At 41.5% G+C, this 21,978-nt stretch overlaps 1 protein-coding gene across 9 annotated transcripts in view; it reads right to left on the reverse strand.

Moving 5' to 3' along the window:
* ANKS1A (ankyrin repeat and sterile alpha motif domain containing 1A) overlaps positions 1-21,978 on the reverse strand; it is a 186,585-nt gene that overhangs the window by 119,382 nt on the left and 45,225 nt on the right. For all 9 annotated transcript variants that reach the window (XM_072997399.2, XM_072997403.2, XM_072997401.2 and 6 more), the window contains 4 exons: positions 17,778-18,074; positions 16,266-16,341; positions 8,211-8,312; positions 6,734-6,826 (listed from right to left, as the gene is read on the reverse strand). In XM_072997399.2, coding sequence (XP_072853500.2) covers positions 6,734-6,826; positions 8,211-8,312; positions 16,266-16,341; positions 17,778-18,074 — 568 coding nt within the window. The remainder of the gene's footprint in view (positions 1-6,733; positions 6,827-8,210; positions 8,313-16,265; positions 16,342-17,777; positions 18,075-21,978) is intronic.

The following is a 21,978-nucleotide window of genomic DNA, read 5'->3' on the forward strand; positions in this document are numbered from 1 at the left end:
GGATTCAAGTGCTGACTCAAGGATAGGGAGAATTTTGTTCCAACGCTGGGGATGGTAAGCCCCCATCACCGCTTGGTAGTTTGCAGTTCAGAGGAGGTGTCACGTTCCTGGGGGTTATAACAGCTGAAGTCCGATAAACCAGTCCAGGGTCAAGAATACCAAGAATGCACAGTCAATGTCCATAAATCAACTCACAGAATAAAGTCCAGTGTCAAAGTCCAGAGTCCGATACACAGCGTAGTCCAGGGTCAGAGTCCGAAGTCCAATACCAGCGTAGTCCAAGGGCAGAGTTCAGGGTCAGGAACACGGTTCAAGAAGCGTGGATACAAGCCAAGGTTTTGACTCTTTGCTTCCACAGAATTTCTGGCTTCACTGGGAGCTGTTTTATAGTAAAATAGCTCCTTGAGCTGCTGAAAAGCTTTCTATCCTGTTAATACTCAGGACTAGATGCACGTAGGTTTCTGTGGACAGCCTTTGAGCGATCCTCTGATCTTCTTGTCCTAAGTCTTTCCCAAAGCCTGGCCCGAAGCTTGTCTGCTGTGGAAGGAGAATCTGGAGGCGGTTCAGGTGTTTCCAATCTCTCAGCATGCTCTTCAGCCTCAGTTAACCCTTCTGGTTCCAGGTCTTTGGATGCACTCATGACAGGAGGAAGCATTGGAGTGAATAAATCCTTCTGCCTAGAACATCAATTTTTCTTCCTTCCTTATTAGTTGGGGCTACTGACGATTTATTCTGTGCCCTGGACTGGTTGGAATCTACAATTATTGAATTTGGAAGAGGGTGTTTTGCGAAAAATTCAGTGTCTGGGCCATGAGTCTTATACAGATTTTCTGTACGTCTTGAAATTTGCATTGTGGATGGTGGTTTGTCCCATGCTTCTCTAATTAGTTGTAACATTGATTTGATGAAAGTTAGGCTGAGTGGAGGTGTCCTTTCCTGGTTAATGTCATCGAAAATGAGTTGAGCTTTAGGTGAAGGAGGTTCTTTGATGTGGAGTTGGAGAGCTTTAGCCATTCGGGGTATGAGTTGGGAATATGATCTAAAATCTTCTGAAGGAGATGAAGAATGATTATCATCAACATCAGAGGTGGGGGTGGGAAGGTTGGCGGGTGATTCCTGTGATGAGTCAGATTTGATGTCTTCGACAGAGGATGAGGAGGATGGTGATGGATCTCTAGCAATGGGTGCCTGAAGTAGTATGGAAGAGAGCTGGGCTCGGAGAGAAGATAGAGGTGGATGTGGTTCCGTTTCACTTGGAAGATGATAGCCGACAAATGTGGTTGTTGTATGAACTGACTGCTGTTGCTTAGAAACATACCGAGATAGTTTTAAATGTTCGGTCTGAAGTATCGATTTCGAATGCTTTTGGCTTAATTGAGGTGGAACTGAAGGTGTGGGAATGGTCGATTCTACATGTTGAGACCGATGGCAGTGTCATGGTGGCAAAGAAGAAGGTGATAAAATATGTTGATGTTAAGATGGTGAAGCATACCGAACGCATTTTGATTCCTCGTAATATGGTTGGTCATGATGTGCATGCATCATATACGGGTCATAAGTGTTGAAATCTCTCATCCATGTCGAAATGGTGATATCGGGGATACATTGGATAATGATAGTATTCTCTGTAGGGAGGAAGAGGTCGAGGTGGAGAAATATGCTTCCGCTTCTCCTGATGTTTTTGGGGAGAATGGGAAGATTCCGACCCAGAAAGTAGAGTCTCTATCACCCGCCCTGAAGAAGGGCTAGTATGGGCCAAGGCCTGACTGGATGGTGCCTCAGCCATTGAAATTCCAGTATGAGGAGAAAGGCTCACAGTTGATACTGGGGCCTGAGCTATTGCTGGTGGTGACTCGTCTCTCTCAGAAGTTGAGCCATGAGCCTCCCTAGATGATTCTCCTAAAATTGGCGAAGGCAAGTGGGGGCTCAATGTGTACTGATTTGGTTCATTTAGTCTTCTTGGCAACTAATTTTTCTTTCTTTTTCTTAGATGGCTCATGTGATCAAGTTGGGGCTTTCAACGTCGACGCTGATTTTTGCTTCAACACCGGTCTTGCCTTTTCGGTAGTCTCCTTGGGTCTCGGAGACGGAGTCATTGGGCAAGGAGCTGGCGGAGATTGAATCTGCCGCTCTACTGATGGGGCTGGTGATCTCACCACTTCCATGGATGCTGATGGAGGATTCATGACCGTCTCCCAGAAGAAATATTGGAGCCTCTGGAGCCTGAGTTTCAGTGCAGGACTTGTTAACTTTTTACAAGCCGCACAGATATGGATAGGGTGCTGCTCGCCCAAGCAGAATAAACAATGCTCGTGGCTGTCTGTATTTTGTTTGAACAGCCAACACAGCATTTAAACGGGGCTGGCGGGGCCATAAAGAGCAGGAAACCAGAAGGGATAACGATTGAAGATGGGGGCATGGAAAACCAAAAATGGGAAAGGTAAAAAAATAGAATAACTCACAGGGGAACGTAGATTACTTGATTGAAAATAAGAAGGTATCACTTTGGTTCTGATTAGAAGAGGAAGTAATGAATAATCACTAATAAATTGCTCAAAATCGTTCTAACTCGCTCTATTCTTCTGAAGGTCTGATCAGCTCGGCGGAAAAAAGGAACTGAGGGCAATCTTGGGTGGGCGGAGCATGTGCTCCACGGGGGAACGTCCCACTAACTTTGTAACTTTAAACTCTAGAATCTTCCAAGACGTTTTGTGCAGGCGCATTACAACCCATTTGTGTGCACTCACAGAGACCACGAAGAAGAAAGGAAGACCTTTCTTTCTCTGGCCTAACGTTACGACAAAGAATCTTCAATGATGCAATAATGACATTTGGCCTATGTTTTATCTGTGCTTGTTTACTAGATGTCTTGTTTATTAGGTGTCTTAAAAGACTATGTTAATATGGAAATTCATGTTTTATAATGGATCACCTGTTTTTTGAGATTATAGAAATTATATTTTAATTGTAATATATTGCTGGTCTTTGACCATAATTTATTTATTCAATATTTAAAGACGCCATGATCATTAGTTAACAAAATGTGTGAATGCTAATAATAGGTTCTTGGGCAATCATTAAATAATACAGTAGGTTTGTAATAAATTGGAAGTGAATTATACAACTTGAAATAACTACATAAATAGACCCTGGATTTTTTAAAAAAAAGTAGGTCCTGTTAAAAGTATTGAAACATTCCTATCACCTGATGAGCTCAGACTTTACACCGTCTGAGATTCATTTCCATATTAGGTTTAATGCTGGAGTTAAATACATGGTTTGGAAGTAAAGTCTTGCTGTGTTCCATGAACTGCTTCTGAATAGATATGCATAGGTTTTAATTGTAAGTATGAAGATCTATGCTATATCCTAAATGTGGAGGAAAGAGTGCAGATCATGGAATATATCTTAAGGAGAAAATGAGAACTTAATCTCAAATGGGTTGAACCTTGCTCTTGTTGTCAGTGTTGGGCTACTGAAGGAACTTTTGACAGCTTCTCCATTTTTCCATTACAGTTGAATGAGTTGTAGCAGTCTCATGTGCGGCAGGATTTTTAAAAAAAAATTAAACTCACTTTTGCCATTGAAATAAAATGCCATCCTCCATTTAATCACTTATTAACATTATCATTAATTTATACCCACTTTTGCCATTGAAATAAAATTTCATCCTCCATTTAATCACTTATTAACATTATAATAATTAATTTATAATAACTTTCCATTTAAGAACAAAAAAAATTCACACCTATTAAGTAAATCCATTCGTTCATATATTTTTTTTCAAACTATAGTCTGGCCCCGCAACAGTCGGAGGGACAATGAACAGGCCCCCTGTTTTAAAAGTCTGAGGACCCCTGGTCTAGAGAAAAGGCACCTGAGGGGGGACATGATTGAGACGTATAAAATTATGCAGGGGATGGATAAAGTGGATAGAGCAAAGCTCTTTTCCCTCTCATGCAGTACTAGAACCAGGGGACATCCACTCCAATTGAGTGTTGGGAGAGCGAAAACAGACAAAAGAAAATATTTATTTACCCAGCATGTTGTTTGTCTGTGGAACTCCTTGCCACAGGATGTGGTGATGGCATCTGGCTTAGATGCCTTTAAAAGGGGATTGGATAGATTCCTGGAGGAAAAGTCCATTACAGGTTACAGCCATGATGGGGATGTATAATCGCCAGACTTAAAAGGAAAGTACCTCAAAATGCCAGATGCAGGGCAGGGGTATCAGGAGATAGGTATCTATTTGTCTCATGTGCTCCCAGAGACATCTGGTGGGGCCACTGTGAAATACAGGAAGCTGGACTATCATTTATCATTTAAATAATGATCAGTGCCCTTGGCCTGACCCAGCAGGGCTCTTCTTATGTTCTTACATCTTTGCAGTTTTCATACCACTTACTTCCATATTCTTCTAGCTTAATACCTGGGAACAAGGTTGTAAGAGTTGTTTCGAAACTGCCTACAGACCTATTTCCAGAAAGTAGCACTGGAGAGCAATCTTTGCTATGGGATCTCACAGGACATCGGCTTTTCATCCATGATTTTTTAAATCAACAAGAGCTGCTGGGAGAGATCATCTAGAAATCTGGGCACCATAAGCACGCTTGTGACAAGCAGCTCTGTATTTGTTTCTTATCCAAATCAGGTAAAGAAGTACAAACCCTCATCACCCCCCCGCACACACACACTATATGTTCTACTGCCAAAGGAAGTTTTTCCATACAATTACACTGTTGTAAACCAACCATTAAGTATGACTACTTAATTAGATTTAATTAAATCTTCCCACTAAGCCTATCTAAATTTTATCATGTTTTGCTGGCATAAAGACTTGTTCCTCTGTTCCTGTTCTAACTAAGCAAACACAAGAGTGACACTCCTTGCTAAAGTGGCTGACTGATCTATAGTCCTAGCCAGGCCTATGTCTGCAAAGAGAAAAGAGACTGATTATCTAGACATCTTTGTTTTACAGGGAAACTGCAATCTCCATTTTGCTTTGCTAGTGGTCTGACTTCAACACCAACAGTCACTGCATCTGGTTTGATTTCGTGGACTTCTCATGCCTGCGTCCACCTCAGAATTCTGTACCATCCATGGCTGAAGATGTGTAGGCATCCTTCAGTCTCGAAAGACTATGGTATCGTGCTCTGTATGGAGGACTTGGAACAGCGTCTAGTGTGGCTGAGGAGGCCAATTCGAGAGTGACAATCCCTTCCACACTGGAGACAAATCCAATCTGTCCCCTGTCCAGCTCCCTGGTTTTGCTTCCTTTGTGACTTCCTCTTTGCCTCAGCCTGCTGGACAAGGGTCTCTTCAAATTGGGAGAGGCCGTGATGTACTGCCTGCCTCCAGGCTGAACGATCAGATGTCAGAGTTTCCCATCTGTTGAGGTCTATTCCTAAGGCCTTCAGATCCCGCTTGCAGATATCCTTGTATCGCAGCTGTGGTCTCCCTCTGGGGCGATTTCCCTGCACTAATTCTCCATATAGGAGATCCTTTGGAATCCGACCATCAGCCATTCTCACAACGTGCCCAAGCCAGCGTAGACGTCGCTGTTTCAGTAATGTATGCATGCTGAAAATTCCAGCTCGTTCTAGGACTACTCTATTTGGAACTCTGTCCTGCCAGGTGATACCAAAAATCCGTCGTAGGCAACGCATATGGAAGGTGTTCAGCTTCCTCTCCTGCCGGGCACAAAGGGTCCAGGACTCGCTGCAGTACAGGAGTGTGCTCAGGACACAGGCTCTATAGACCTGGATCTTGGTATGTGTTGTCAGTTTCTTATTGAGCCATACTCTCTTTGTGAAGAAGAGGTCTTGAAAACCTGAAACCTTGCTTTGTTTGTAAGCTTTTAGTGACCAGTAAGGGATGTAACCAATCAACAAATCTGTAAATGAATCACTTTACTGGGAATATACCTTACCATCAAATATACCATCAATAACTTTCCTTTATTATTTATTAAATATTTATTATTTATTAAATATTTATTATTTAATAAATAATAAAGGAATAGTTCATTATTTATAAATCTATTATTTATTAAATAATAAATATTATACACATATATATGATCATATTATTATATCTATCTATCTATACATACAGTGGTACCTCGCAAGACGATTACCCCTCAAAACGACGAATCTGCATAACGAGGTTTTGCGACTGCCATTTTGCTTCGCAAAACAGTGATTCCTATGGGGCAATTTCGCTGGACGATGATTTGGTCTGTGCTTTGTGGACCGTTTTTTCGAAAGACAACAATCTTTACAACTGATTGTCGGCTTCGCAAAATGGCTTCCCTAGGGGCAATCTTTGCAAAATGTTTGTTTTTGGGCCCGTCTTTCACAAAACAGCGATTTAAAACAGCTGATCGGCGCTTTGCAATGCGACTTCCCTATGGGCAATCTTCACTGGACAATGACGATTTTTCCCCATTGGAACGCATTAATCGGGTTTCAATGCATTCCAATGTGGAAACACTTTTCGCAAGATGATGTTTTCACAAGACAACTATTTCAATGGCATGAATTAACATCGCCAACCTAGCCTCATACGGGGCAGAGCTCCTATGCTTGGGAGAAGCCTCTCATAATGCCCTCACTTGTTTCTTAACCAAACATTCCTAGGAAGGTGGCGGGACCAAAGAGGGACCACCCATCAATGGGAGATCTCCAGTGGTAGAGAGGATTGAGCAGTGGCTTCCTTCCCAACAATTTCTCACCTTGGGGTAATCGAACAGAGGCTTCAGTAGAAGTAACTGGTGTTGGTGGTGTCTTCTCTTCTGCCTTTGCTGTCTTCTTTCCTGTTGTGCAGTCTGAACCCATAAAAAGAGCAAGTCAGTAACAAAAACAAATAATGGCTGAAATTCTGTATGTGTAGTTGTTATGTAAAATTGCCCCTATGCAAATTTACTGGTTATTACAATGAGGCAACAAGAAATCATGCAATTCAGATGCACAGTCAGTCTAGAATCCTCACTGTGAATGTTGTGCAATGCACAGGTGGAAGTCCTTTGTGGACAGGTATTCTATCTACTGTGGGCATAAGGTCTATTGTATCAAACAGTATCACTACATTTGCAGGCAGATCAGAGATCTTTCACTTAATCTTTGGGGATCCCCACTTGCCCTTTTCCTCACAACTAAAATAACTAAGCTCATCCAGAAGGGTCTACAAATGCAGAATTTGTAGAAGGGTTTTCAAAATTATGGGGAAAATCCCTGACACTTTACTGTCAGATACCAGAAAGGATTAAAGAACACTGCACCCTTCCAATGTCTGAGTGAAAATGTTCAGAACATGCTTGTTTCCTCACTGATGGCTACTTTTAGTAATGGCCATTTCCTCAATTGTTTTACAATAGTTATCAGGACAAATCCTTCTTTGTGGTTTTACAGTTCTGGAACATAACACCGACAGATTTATGCTTCTTCTCCACTAGTCAATAATTCAGCATTAAAAGTCTTTATTATATGACTACTTCTGACTAAACTGCAAATAAATGTTGAAGAACAGCTCAATATAATTTTCCTTTTTCTTTGGTAATCTCTTCATAACATTGTCTTGTACTTTACTATTCCTGTAATGTACATTCCTTTTGATGGCTCCTAAAAAATAGCTGATAAATGCTATTAATAAACTGAAAATTAACTACTGTATTTTTCGGTTTATAAGATGCCCTGATGTATAAGACAATCCCCACTTTTCTAACTCCAAATTAGAAAATTTGATCACTGCTTTCCCTGATGCTTCCTAAGCCCCACGGGGATTAGCAAAAGGAGGGGGAAAGCAGTGGTCAAAGGGCTGCAGGATCACTTTGACCACTGTTTTCCCCACCACTTCCTAGCCCATGGGGCTTAGCAAATGGAAGGGGAAAGCAGGGATCAAAATGTGGCAGGATCACTTTGATCCGTTCCCTCCTCCACTTGTTTTTGTTCTCTATCCAGTTTATTTCTGTGTATAAGGCAACCCTCAATTTTTAGTCTAAAGATTTTAGACAAAAGTATCATCTTATACATGGAAAAAATACAGTATTTTATTACACCCATACTAAACTTACAGTAGATAAGGAAAGCTGAAGTAAAAAATATTCTGTAGTACAAATAAGAAAGCTATACAGTGTACTTATGGAAAGCATACAACATACTCCATTATCACACTGTTATTTTTCACACCCATTTACTTTCCATATTATTTACCTTCAATGAGAGCAGCTATCTGTTGGCTTTTCTGAGATGGAAGGTCTCTCACAATATCCAAAGCAGTCAGGCCTCTATTATCTTTTATATTCACATCAATGCCTTTAAGGAGTTACAGAAATATTTATACATACATAAACACTTGGTTTTATATGCAAAGAAGAAGAGAAACGGCACAAACCAAACCCTGAAATTGCTACTGATCTGTGTGTCTCTGCTTTGATTTTTCACTGCACATCAATCAGGAAACCTGATGTGCAATCAGGAATCAAGCAGGGACTTGTTAATTAGAGAATTTGCCACTGCAAGATACACCATTGCTCTTCAGCCAGTGTAACTACACAAGAGGATTTTGGCTATATCTTGTCATTATTGCACTACTGCATACAATCATCATTAAGGCCATCCAAGACTCTGCAAGCCACTTGAAGGCCTTTAATTCCCCATAACGTGTTGGAATTTTGATATTATTAATATTTTAATAGGTTAGAAATATATAGTTAAAATACTACCATTTTATTGCAGTTGTTTATTCTTAGCTAAATAGAGATACATTTGTAGAAAATGTGGCATGCAAAATATATTAAGCATATAAACTAATATAACTAATACCTCTTCACTGTAGTTAAAGTTGGATGTAAACATAAAACTCAGCTATGGTGAAAGCAAAGCCTAACAAGTCAGCTCAAAATGATAAAATTCCCTTCTTTAGGCATTTACTAAAGTCCAACTCCTTATGGAAAAACTGCAAGACCATTCTGTTTCACCCCTTTTCCTGAAGAGGAGCTGAGCTGTGTTTGGGAGGACATTTTATTTGGTGAGGTATTTTCTTCTATGCTGACCTTTGTTCTCCCTGGCCACATGGTCTCAGGGGTGAGGTTTTGACTGTAAATGTGGGCTGGCAGAAGCTCTAAGCCCTTTTCCTGAAGAGCAGCTGAGGCAGGAGGTGAGCTGTATTTGGGAAGACATTTTATTTGGTGAGGTATTTTCTCCTAGGCTGACCTTTGTTCTGACCGCATGGTCTCAGGGGGTGGGGATTTGGCTTTAAATGTGGGCTAGCAGAAGCTCTAAGACTTTTCCTGAAGAGGAGCTGAGGCAGGAGGTGAAGTGTATTTGGGAGGACATTTTATTTGGTGAGCTATTTTCTCCTAGGCTGACCTTTGTTATCTCCGACTGAATGGTCTGAGGGGGTGGGGTTTTGGCTTTAAATGTGTGCTGGGAGAAGCTCTAAGCCCTTTTCTATTTTTGACTCTAATTTGGTAAATAGTAAAGCGAAATAGCATCGAATACACCTAGGGGCCAGGGAAGTTTTAGGGGTAGGATCAGACTTCTTCCCTTTTTTAATTCACTGACCAATCAGTCAAGATGGAGAGTGCAGGATCTGTTGCACTTGCAACACCTGTGAAATATTTGTTTTCTTGCCAATGAGGAGCCTAGGTAGAAATGCTCTGTTAATTGGTGGTCTTCTTGGAAGACAAGGTCTGGCAGCTGGAGGCCTGTGTTCTAATCTCCACGTTCTTAGGGAGCAAGCCGGATTGCTGGGACTCATCAGCCTTTGAAGGAAGCCCGTCTAGGAGAAGGAAAACTAAAATTTCAAACCTCAACGGCCTTGTGGCTGTATCCACTGATGGATAAGGCTTCAGGAGTTAACCTCGAGGCAAAATCCGGAGCCAGAATCCCGGAGGCAGTTTGTGTCATTCTGGCAACTCCTGTGACATTGCTCGAACCAGTTGTATTGGCTCTTGCCTTTCCATTGGACTATTTCAGCGACGTGGAGAGGGGGGAGTTGCTGCTTGGGTAACAGACTATCTTCCATATTATTTTACCCAGGCTTTGTTCTCTGGAGTGGTCACTCCAGCTTCACATACAGCGTCGAAACAACACGGGAAGTAGCAGTTACCAGTCTTTGCTCAATTGGCGTACAGCATGACACGAGGGGCTTCTTGTGATGGTGGGAGAGGTCATTGCACCTCACTAGGTAGCTACTGGCCGCCTTGAGCTAGGCAGTCCCCAGCCAGTAAGGTGCTACCTCGCCATTATCTGTTAACCTCATGGGGTGTGTGGGGTTTAGGGTGAAAGCCGACAAGCAGATTGATAACCCTGCACCATGCAACAATCATAAGAAAACTTTTGCCCTAAAGTTGAGCACTTGGAATGTTCGGACAATGACCCCTGGCTTTTCTGACAACCTGCAGGAAATAGATGATGTGCTCAAAACAACTGTCATTGAGATGGAACTGAGTAGCCTGCAGATGGACATTGTTGCCCTGCAAGAGATGAGACTGCCAGACATGGGATCTGTCAAAGAAAAAAATTTCTCATTCTTCTGGCAGGGAAAACCATTGAATGAGACCAGGGAACATGGTGTTGGCTTTGCGGTCAAAAATACTCTGCTGAGATCCATTGTTCCACCTACTGTGGGGAGTGAAAGAATCCTGTCTCTGCAGCTCCACTCATCAGTGGGACTGGTCACCCTTCTTAGTGCATATGCATCAACACTGTCGTCCACAACAGAAGTCAAAGACAAATTCTATGACGATCTGGCAGCTACAATTAAAAAAATCCCTGAGAGAGAACCATTGTTCATTCTCGGAGACTTTAACGCTAGAGTTGGTGCTGATCACAATTCTTGGCCCACTGGTCTAGGTCGTTTTGGCATTGGGAAGATGAACAAAAATGGTGAATGCTTGCTGGAGTTTTGCTGTTATTGTGATCTTTGTGTCAGCAATACATTCTTTGATACGAAGCATCAACACAGAGTTTCCTGGAGACATCCAAGATAAAAGCATTGGCATCAATTTAATTTGATCCTCACTAGATGTTCTAGCCTTCCTAGTATTACGATCACACGCAGTTACCAGAGTGCTGATTGCGATAGTGGTCACTCCCTGGTGTATAGTAGAGTAAAACTGTGAGCAAAGAGATTGTATCACAAGAAAAAGGAAGACCTCATATTGACATCAGCAAGACTTGCAATCAAAAAAAGTGGAGGAATTTGCCTAAGCGCTTGAGGAAACCCTTCCGGGCCCAGCTGATGCAAATGCACCTGAACAATAGGAACATTTCAAGAATGCTGTTTATAACACTGCCTTGTCCACATTTGGCAAGAAGACCAAAAAGATGGCAGACTGGTTCGAAGCCCATCCGGAGGAGTTGATGCCAGCCATTGAAGATAAGAGGAGAGCTCTAGCAGCATACAAAGCCTGTCCTAGTGAGTATAACTTGCAGGCTCTTCGAGCTGCTCGTAGCCAAGTTCAACAGGCTGCCATAAGATGTTCCAATGATTATTGGCTTCAGCTCTGCTCTCAGATACAGATAGCAGTGGACACAGGTAACATCAAGGGTATGTATGATGGTATCAAGCAGGCTTTAGGTCCAATACAGAAGAAATCTGCTCCCTTAAAGTCTGATACAGGCATGATCATCCAGGACCGAGCACAGCAAATGGAATGCTGGGTGCAGCACTACTCTGAGCTATATTCCAGAGAAAATGCAGTAAAAACAAAGAGGCATTAAATAACATCGAGTGCCAGCCTATCTTGGAGAGCTAGACAGCGAACCAACTTTAGCAGAAATAAAATCAGCCTTCGATTCCCTTGCCTCTGGCAAGGCACCTGGGAAGGATAACATCCCTGCTGAAGTGCTGTATAGAAATCATCACCACCGAGCTATATGAAATCTTTTGTCTTTGCTGGAGAGAAGGTGGAGTACCATAGGACATGGAGGGCACAAACATCATCACACTGTATAAGAACAAAGGAGACGGGGCGACTGCAATAACTACCGTGGTATCTCTCTTCTCAGCATTGTAGGGAAGCTGCTTGCCCATATTGTGCTGAAGAGACTCCAGGTGCTTGCAGACAGAGTTTATCCAGAATCACAGTGTGGATTTTGAGCTAATAGACCCACCACTGACATGGTATTCCTCCTCAGACAGTTGCAGGAGAAATGTAGGGAACAACAACAGCCACTCTTTGTGGCCTTCATAGATCTTACAAAGGCTTTTGCTTTGGTTAGCAGGGATGGCCTTTTTAAAATGCTTCCCAAGACTGGATGTCCACCTCGACTCCTTAAAATCATCAGGTCCTTTCATGAGGAAATGAAGGGCACTGTAGTTTTTGATGGCTCAACATCAGATCGCTTTGACATTCAAAGTGGAGTGAAACAGGGCTGTGTCCTCGCATCAAACCTTGTTTGGGATCTTTTTTGCTGTTATGCTGAAGCACGCCTTTGGAACTGCAACAGAAGGTGTCTATCTCCAGACTAGATCAAATGGAAAGCTCTTTAATCTCTCTAGATTGACAGCAAAGACCAAAGTCCAGCTGAAATGCGTGCAGGACTTCCTCTTTGCCGATGAGGCCGCTGTTGTTGCCCACCTTGCTGAAGACCTCCAACAACTCATGAATCCCTTTAGCAAGGCCTGCCAAGACTTTGGATTAACAATCAGCCTGAAGAAAACACAAATCATGAGCCAGGGCCTGGACTCACCTCCCTCTATTACCATCTCCACATAAGAATTAGAGGTTGTTCATGAATTTGTGCACCTTGGCTCAACAATCTCTGACACTCTCTCCCTAGATGTTGAGTTGGATAAACGCACTGGCAAAGCAGCCAACACCTCCTCTAGACTCACAAAGAGAGTATGGCCTAATAAGAAGCTGACAGCATATACCAAGATCCAGGTCTATAGAGTCTGTGTCCTGTGCACACTCCTGTACTGCAGTGAGTCCTGGACCCTTTGTGCATGGCAGGAGAGGACGCTGAACACATTCCATATGCGTTGTCTGAGACGCATTTTTGGTATCACCTGGCAGGACAAAGTTACAAATAGAGTAGTCCTAGAACGAGCTGGAATGTTTAGCAAATATAGATTCCTGAAACAGCGACATCTACATTGGCTTGGGCATGCTGGACACCAATCAATGTGACCTACTGGGATCTGCCACACGTTAACTAAGCTGCCACCAACCATTCCCTGTAAGAAGTCACACAGACCAGGGATGGATTTTTAACCAATAAAAGAATAAGGTTTATTTAAAACAACACACAGGGAAAATAAAATGATCAGGTGAATAAGATATAGTAACGTGGCTTAGTCTCATTCATACATGCATACAGTTTTGTTCACACAGAACACTTAACTTGAAGCACAGACCCTGAACCTATCAGTTCTGGCTAACCAACAGACACCTGAACCTATCAGGTTGGTACTCTGACACACAGTAGTACCCTGTCTGACACACAGACTCCCACACCAGCTTCTTCTTCCCAGCTGCTGCTTCTTCACATCCCAGCGTCTCCTAAATTCTCCACACAAGCTTCACATATATATACAGTACAGCCCCTCCTCCTGATGTCCCGCCTTCCACTCCCCATAGGATGGAACTTTCCCTCCAAACCCATGACAGACAGGTAACATCAGTGCTGTATGTAACAGAGTAGTCCTAGAACGAGCTGGAATGTTTAGCAAATATGTGTGTGTGTGTTTAGTCGTTTAGTCGTGTCCGACTCTTCGTGACCCCATGGACCAGAGCACGCCAGGCCCTCCTGTCTTCTACTGCCTCCCGGAGTTGTGTCAGGTTCATGTTGGTTGCTTCGCAGACACTGTCCAGCCATCTCATCCTCGGTCGTCCCCTTCTCCTCTTGCCATCACACCTTCCTAACATCAAGGTTTTTTCCAAGGACTCTTTTCTTCGCATGAGATGGCCAAAGTACTGGAGCCTCAGCTTCAGGATTTGTCCTTCAAGTGAGCAATCAGGGTTGATTTCCTTTAGAACTGATAGGTTTGTTCTCCTTGCAGTCCAGGGGATTCTCAAGAGCCTCCTCCAGCACCACAATTCAAAGGCATCAATTCTTCGGCGGTCTGCTTTCTTTATGGTCCAGCTCTCACTTCCATACATCATGACAGGAAAAACCATAGCTTTGACTATTCGGACTTTTGTTGGCAAGGTGATGTCTCTGCTTTTCAAGATGCTGTCAAGATTTGTCATCGCTTTCCTCCCAAGAAGAAGGCGCCTTTTAATTTCAGGGCTGCTGTCTCCATCTGCAGTGATCATGGAGCCCAGGAAGATAAAATTTGACACTGCCTCCATATCTTCCCCTTCTATTTCCCAGGCGGTGATGGGACCAGTGGCCATGATCTTAGTTTTTTTGATGTTGAGTTTCAGACCGTTTTTTGCACTCTCCTCTTTCACTCTCATTACAAGGTTCTTTAATTCCTCCTCACTTTCTGCCATCAGAGTGGTATCATCTGCATATCGGAGGTTGTTGATATTTCTTCCGGCAATCTTAATTCCGGCTTGGGTTTCTTCCAGTCCAGCCTTCCGCATGATGTATTCTGCATATAAGTTAAACAAGCTGGGGGACAATATACAGCCTTGCCGTACTCCTTTCCCAATTTTGAACCAATCAGTTGTTCCATGACCAGTTCTAACTGTTGCTTCCTGTCCCACATATAGGTTTCTCAGGAGACAGATAAAGTGGTCAGGCACTCCCATTTCTTTAAGAACTTGCCATAGTTTGCTGTGGTCCACACAGTCAAAGGCTTTCGCATAGTCGATGAAGCAGAAGTAGATATTTTTCTGGAACTCTCTGGCTTTCTCCATAATCCAGCGCAAGTTAGCAATTTGGTCTCGAGTTCCTCTGCCTCTTCGGAATCCAGCTTGTACTTCTGGGAGTTCTCGGTCCACATACTGCTGAAGCCTACCTTGGAGGATTTTGAGCATAACCTTGCTAGCGTGTGAAATGAGTGCAATTGTACGGTAGTTGGAGCATTCTTTGGCACTGCCTTTCTTTGGGATTGGGATGTAGACTGATCTTTTCCAATCCTCTGGCCACTGTTGAGTTTTCCAAACTTGCTGGCATATTGAATGTAGCACCTTAACAGCATCATCTTTCAAGATTTTAAATAGTTCAACTGGAATGCCATCACCTCCACTGGCCTTGTTGGAGCAAATATAGATTCCTGAAACAGCGACATCTACATTGGCTTGGGCATGCAGTGAGAATGGCTGATGGTCGGATTCCAAAAGATCTCCTGTTTGGAGAATTAGTGCAGGGAAATCGCCCCAGAGGGAGACCACAGCTGCGATACAAGGATATCTGCAAGCGGGATCTGAAGGCCTTAGGAATGGACCTCAACAGATAGGAAACCTTGACATCTGAACGTTCAACTGAAGGCAGGCAGTGCAGCATGGCCTCTCCCATTTTGAAGAGACACTTGTCCAGAAGGCCGAGGCAGAAAGGCAGTCCCGAAACCAGCAAAATCAGGGAGCTGGACAGGGGACAGATTGTATTTGTCTTTAGTGTAGAAGGGATTGTCACTCTCAAATTGGCCTTCTCAGCCACACTAGATGCTGTTCCAAGTCCTCCATACTGAGCACGTTACCATAGTCTCTCGAGACTGAAGGATGTCTAATCAGTTCTGTTTCAATTGATATATATTTCCTTTTATACATTAAGATGTGTCTCCAGTTTTCATTAGCTTTCAATAGCTGTCGTTAACAATAAATATCTTGTAGAACACTATGCTACTTGGCATAAGCTTTGCAGTAGCTGTAGCCCACTTTAATGATCTGTTAATGAATTTACCCTCTGGCAATTTATTTACAATGACCAGAATCCTATTTTGGATTTATGCTGTCATAAATGTTATCTACCTAAATTGCAGGGAGAAATTGCCATAAGCGAGTTGCTTGTTAAGTTTCTAGTCACGTTCTTGAAACATGACAAGGAATGTGATCAGTGGCAACTTGCTAATTAGAGACAAATCATCTTAGTACTTTACACAATTACATTTACACAAGTGCAAATCCCCAGGAGGAATCTGACTAAAGTTATCTTTTTAATCCTGAAAAACTCACCAAGCACAGCATGGGGCAGAAGTTAAAGAAAGTCTGAAGGCAGTGAGGAGACTTCAACATATTATTTACTCGAGAGACTTTAACTCAACTACCTAAACAACAATTATTTTATTTCTTCCCAGGAGGTATGCTGAGGCAGTTTGATGTTTACAACAGAACAAAGTGTGTCTAAAAAGTTCAAAAGGATTCTCACCTGAATCTAACAAAATCTGGACCACATCTGTTTTGCCAAACAAAGCAGCCTCATGCAGAGCGCTGCCTTTTTCTGTCTGTAAGTCAAAAAACAGAGTAAGCGCAAACTAAGAAAGGAGTCAGAAAACATCTATGCAGCACATACACAAGGACTCATTTTATATATGGAGACAACCTGCTATGGTTGCTCTACTACTGACAAGCTTCTTTACCTGGACTGAAATTCTAGTCTTTAAGGAAGCTTTTTTAAAATGAAGAGTGATCATACTGAACCACACAAAATTAGAAAAAACAATACCTCTAATCTGAACAAAGAAACTTGTATATCTCAGTGAGCAATACAGTTACAACACAGAATTGGAAATGCTATAGTTAGCTGAACATGCAATATTTTAAATATATGTTACAGAAGCTTATAAAAATGATACAGCTTCTAGAAGTATGAAATGAATATTGAAGGATACAAGCTTGGATTTATATTGTAGTCTGAGGAACGCATTTTTTAGATCCTTGAGACTCCAAAGGATATATAAAATGCTTGGGTTTGTGATCAAACGTCAGATATTAAAGAAAATTAAGTAATTTTTATGAAAAATGTGGTAGTGATATCAGCGTTAATGTTGTGATTGGCACTATTGGATACTTGCTGAAGAACACTGTACAATAAAGAGCTTCCTGTCAAACACTAGAGCCCTCTGGGCCTTTTACATGCTAATGTTGCTTCTTCACTTGCTTCCTTCAAGCAACCACCAAGAAAGGGAGTGAGTTAAAGAACAATAACTTGGAGGACTTGGTTCTAGGGTATCTGAAGGCTCCCATTTTCCCAGAAGTTCCCCGAGGTGCACCTGGTGAGAACATCTCCATAACGGCTGCTGTCATGCTGTGGAATTCCCTTCCACAAAATGCAAGGCTGGCCCTTTCCCTACAATCCTTCTGGTGGAAGGAAAACACCTTTCTTTCCAATAGGACTTTTAGTATGTAACTGACTGCCAAATAAGTACTTTTGTAATCTGAGTGCTACATGTTTTTAAAATATCCCTTTAAGCTGTTTGTAACTGTTTATACTCAGTAGTTTTAACATGTAACATGCTTTAATTGGTTTTAATATTCTAATTTATTGTATCTTAAATTGTCTGAACATTTTTCTTCTAAGTATTTTATAAGCTGTCTTGGGTTCCTTTAGCGGAGCAGGGCAGGATATAAATAAGAAGAGCAAATGAATAAAGGAGCACAAAGTTTGGAATCCCTTTTGTATTGGGGTGTGAAGGAGGGGCAAGCAGCTCTACGTCAACAATGATGGGAATAAGGCGGCAGGTGCACTAAACGAGGAGTGTGACAGAACATCTTGCCCATAGGTCCCCCAAGACCTGGAACCAGCATTGGATAAATTTAGTTAATTTCATAGGGAGTTTAAGCCATCAAAGTACCTCAGATGATAACTTTTTAAACAACCCAAGACATCTGGAACATTTTATTCAACATTAAATTCTCAAGTGAATAAAGAAACAAATACCTGATAATTATTATCCATGCCAGCTTCCAAGAGAACATGAACTACAGCTTTATGGCCATTTCTAGCTGCCAGATGTAAGGGGGTGTGTTTCTTAGTATTGCAGCTTAATAGATTGGGATGGGCATTGAGCAACATCTTCACCACTTCCAATCTCCCATAGAGTGCAGCCAAATCAAGAGGAGTCTCAAACTTGTTATTACGCATTGTAGGATCGGTCAACTCCTCCAGCAGAACCTTCACCACTTCTGTATGTCCATACTGAGCTGCGCAGTGGAGTGCAGTTTCATTGTCGTTATTCTGAGATTACATAAATTCAGAAAAAAAACAATTAAGATTCAGAATGAGTTACAATGTTATCACCTCTTTAACACACAACTCTTATAGGCAGTTGAGACAAATGAAACTGTTAATTTACATTAACTTAAACCCAAACTCAAAACGCTTGCTTGCAGTTTACACTGTGCCACATGACAAAAACACATCCTCCATGTAAGAGCAATTGCATCAAGGTATCATAAGAAATCATATATACTGTAGTCACATACATATACATACATACATACACCACACAACTGATGTCAGCATTACAAAATATCTTATAAAGAGGTATAAACAAATGCATATTTCATTTTTCAGAAGAATATTTATGCTTCTGCAGTATTAATGTAATTGCTTTTCCCACTATAAACTTACCTTGTATTATCCCCCACTTCATAAACGCAGTGTATACCAACCTAGTTTTGTGTAGTCATCTAATGACAACAGTACCAAATCATATTTCAACAACAAATGTTATTGGTTCCATTGCTTCTATTTTTATTTGTAAAAGCTACAGACTTTCCCTCTTATTACTTGCACTGTTTGTTTTTTTAGCTCCTGGGATCCAAAGAACTGTGAAACTAGTTCTGTAAGCTTAAAGGACACTTGATATGTCTCTCAAGCAGCAGCCCCTCCATGCCACAAAATAGCTTTTTCTAAATAATGAGAAATTCCAAATACAGTTTGTGATATGAAAATCTAACGTTATGAACCAAAGTCAAAACATCCAGCAGGCTTAGTTAGACCTCTTGACAGAAGCCTATGAAGTTCTTTAGAGACTGTAAGCAAAACTCAGATGGATGTACAAAGTCAACTTAAACTAAGTGTTAAACACTTAAACTGTTCATGTTACCATAGCTTGCTGTTATGGATCAGTATGTGCATGCAACAAACTGTTGCTATCAGAGATATCTCATTTTTAATTATTTACAGTGGGGTCTTGACTTAAGAACGGCTCGAGTTAAGAACATTTTGACTTAAGAACCACTCTCTTAGGAAAATATTGACTTGACTTACATACCTAGATTTGAGTTAAGAACTGAAAAAAAACCCACGTGGGAGGCAGGGAAAGTGCAAAATTTGAACTTTCAGTTAACTGTTGGCCAGTGAAAAGGGTGCCTGTCTGCTTCCTCACTCCCCCCAGCGTTTAGAGAGTGGATTGGGAGACAGTCTTCAGACTGCCTGGTACTGTACTGCCTGGACTGTATTTTCCCTGCCTTCCCTGAACCTTTCTTGACCTAAGGAAAAAAGAAACAAAATATCCCCCTCTAGTGGTTAAAGGCAGAATAGCAGCTTCCCATTAGTTTCAATGGACGGAAAAGAGCAGATACGGATCAAATGGTTTTCAATGCATTCCTATGGGAAATGCAGATTTGACCTGAGAACTTTTTGACTTGAGAACCGCCTTGCAATACGGATTAAGTTCTCAAGTCAAGACCCCACTGTATCTCTCTCTTTTGCACTGTATAAGCATAAAACAGTTCCATTTTTTTAAATCCTGTGTGCTAGATATATTAGGCTCTGGTAACTACATAAACTGTGCCATCAGCCACACAAAAATATGTGAAAATGGATGAAACAGAACAAAGCTTATAGCCAGAAGTGCATTTTTCAAAAGCATGATATGTGCATAGATTTGAAAAACATGGAAAAACACTACAGTTTGATTATGACATGGTAATGGCCCATGTCAAGCAATTGCTAAGGAAACACAGATTTACGGCAAAGGTGAATCTAGATGAGGTAATGCAACATTAATCTACAGGTAATAAAAGGAAATTCATAGTGCACAGAAATGCACATGCAATAAAGGAAATTAGCATATGGCTCAGAATGCATAAATAAAATTAGGTATTTAAGCACAAAATGCCAAAAAATCATACCTTTTGACTGGGTATTATATAAGAATTATATATCATATGACACAGTAGACATCATCAGGAAAATGAGTTAAGAGTTCCAGATTTGTCCTACTTGGATATTTTGTAGCCTTTAGTAATAGCACAGGTAGATGTAGTATCTCCAACTTAATCTATATCGTACTTTAAATATGAATATGGACTGAATGGACGGGGGAATAATAGAAGATAAATATGATTTAACATTGAAAGCTCTCAACTAAAGATGGGATATTTGTATTCGTCTCCCCAGGGATATTTGTATTCGTCTCCCCAACATCAGGGTCTTTTCCAGGGACTCTTCTCTTCTCATGAGATGGCCAAAGTATTGGAGCCTAAGCTTCAGGATCTGTCCTTCCAGTGAGCACTCAGGGTTGATTTCCTTCAAAATTGATAGGTTTGTTCTCCTTGCAGTCCAGGGGACTCTCAAGAGTCTCCTCCAGCAACACAATTCAAAAGCATCAATTCTTCAGCAGTCAGCCTTCCTTATGGTCCAGCTCTCACTTCCACACATCACAACTGGAAAAACCATAGCTTTGACTATGCAGACCTTTGTCGCAAGGTGATGTCTCTGCTTTTTAAAATGCTGTCTAGGTTTGTCATCACTTTCCTCCCTAGAAGCAGGAATCTTTTAATGCTGTGGCTGCTGTCACCATCTGCAATGATCACGGCGCCTAAGAAAGTAAACTCTGTCACTGCCTCCATATCTTCCCTTTCTATTTGCCAGGAGGTGATGGGACCAGTGGCCATGATCTTAGTTTAAGAAATTGTTATGTTATGCTATTTTGAATGGATTGATAGATAACATAAAATATTTTGTAAAAGCTCCCATTAGATTTTAAGCCTGTACCTAAAGGCCATATTATATTCTTAGCTCCTGTAATACATATGAAGCTACTAGTAACTGACAAGTCACACCTGAACTTTGTCCAACTTCTGCAGAAATGATGAAACAACCATAAAAAAGCACAAGGGCTCAGACTTTCAGCTTATGTATTATTTAATATTTTAGCTAATTGATGCACAAATTTGTAGCATTATTCTGGTGATATTTAAAAGAAGCAAGCATCTTCTCAAGCACCTAAGGGCCATAAAGTACAAGAAAATGCCTGCCATACTTAGTACACGAACTAAGAAAATGGTGGCCATGTGTATCTCCCAATGGCCAGGTAAGCCAAAAAGATGTTCTCTTCCTCTGCCCTACCTCCTTTAAATGAAAGATTAAGGAATGCTTTCCATTTGTTTGTACCCTACCACATAATAATTATATGCTGCCATCAAGTAAATTCTGACATGCTAACTGATGTCAAGAATTCTCAAAAGTGATTTATCATTCCCTTCTTCTGGGAGCATCCTGGGACAGCAGCTTTCCCAAGGCCACACAGGCTGGCTCTACTCACAGCAGGCACCGTGGGAAATCAAACTCTCAACATCAGGCTCTGCAGCCACATACCTAAACCACTGAGTGATCACAAATACAATTAACTGAGAAAAATCAGCAGATACGCATTCAATCAGTGTGAACTGGAACATATACGGAATACAGTGTGCAACTGAAAACAATCTCTGAGTAAAGTGGACCCTCTACTTACGGAATTAATTGGAACAGTGGCTGCAGGTTGAAAAGTCTGTAGGTTGGGTCTCCATTGACCTATAATGCATTGAAAACCAATTAATGCCATAACCAGCCATTTTTGTTCCATTTTGTTTTTTTTTCTGGTCTGTAGGTCGATTCTCTGGCTGCAAGTCGAACCTAAATTTTGCAGCCAGAGAAGTCTGTAACTCGAAAAGTCTGTAAGTCAAGCCGTCTGTAAGTTAAGGGTCCACTGTACTGTGTTAAGAGTGAATAACATGTATTCAGAAAGAGCTAACACTGGGAATATTTTCTCAGCTGGTAACAATCTGTGCTGTAGTTTATATGTGTACAATGTGTAGCCTGCATGTAAACCGCCCAGAGAGTGCTGTAAGCAGTATATAAGCAGCAC

The sequence above is a fragment of the Pogona vitticeps genome, chromosome 4, assembly GCF_051106095.1.
Source record: "Pogona vitticeps strain Pit_001003342236 chromosome 4, PviZW2.1, whole genome shotgun sequence".
Lineage (NCBI taxonomy): Eukaryota > Metazoa > Chordata > Lepidosauria > Squamata > Agamidae > Pogona > Pogona vitticeps.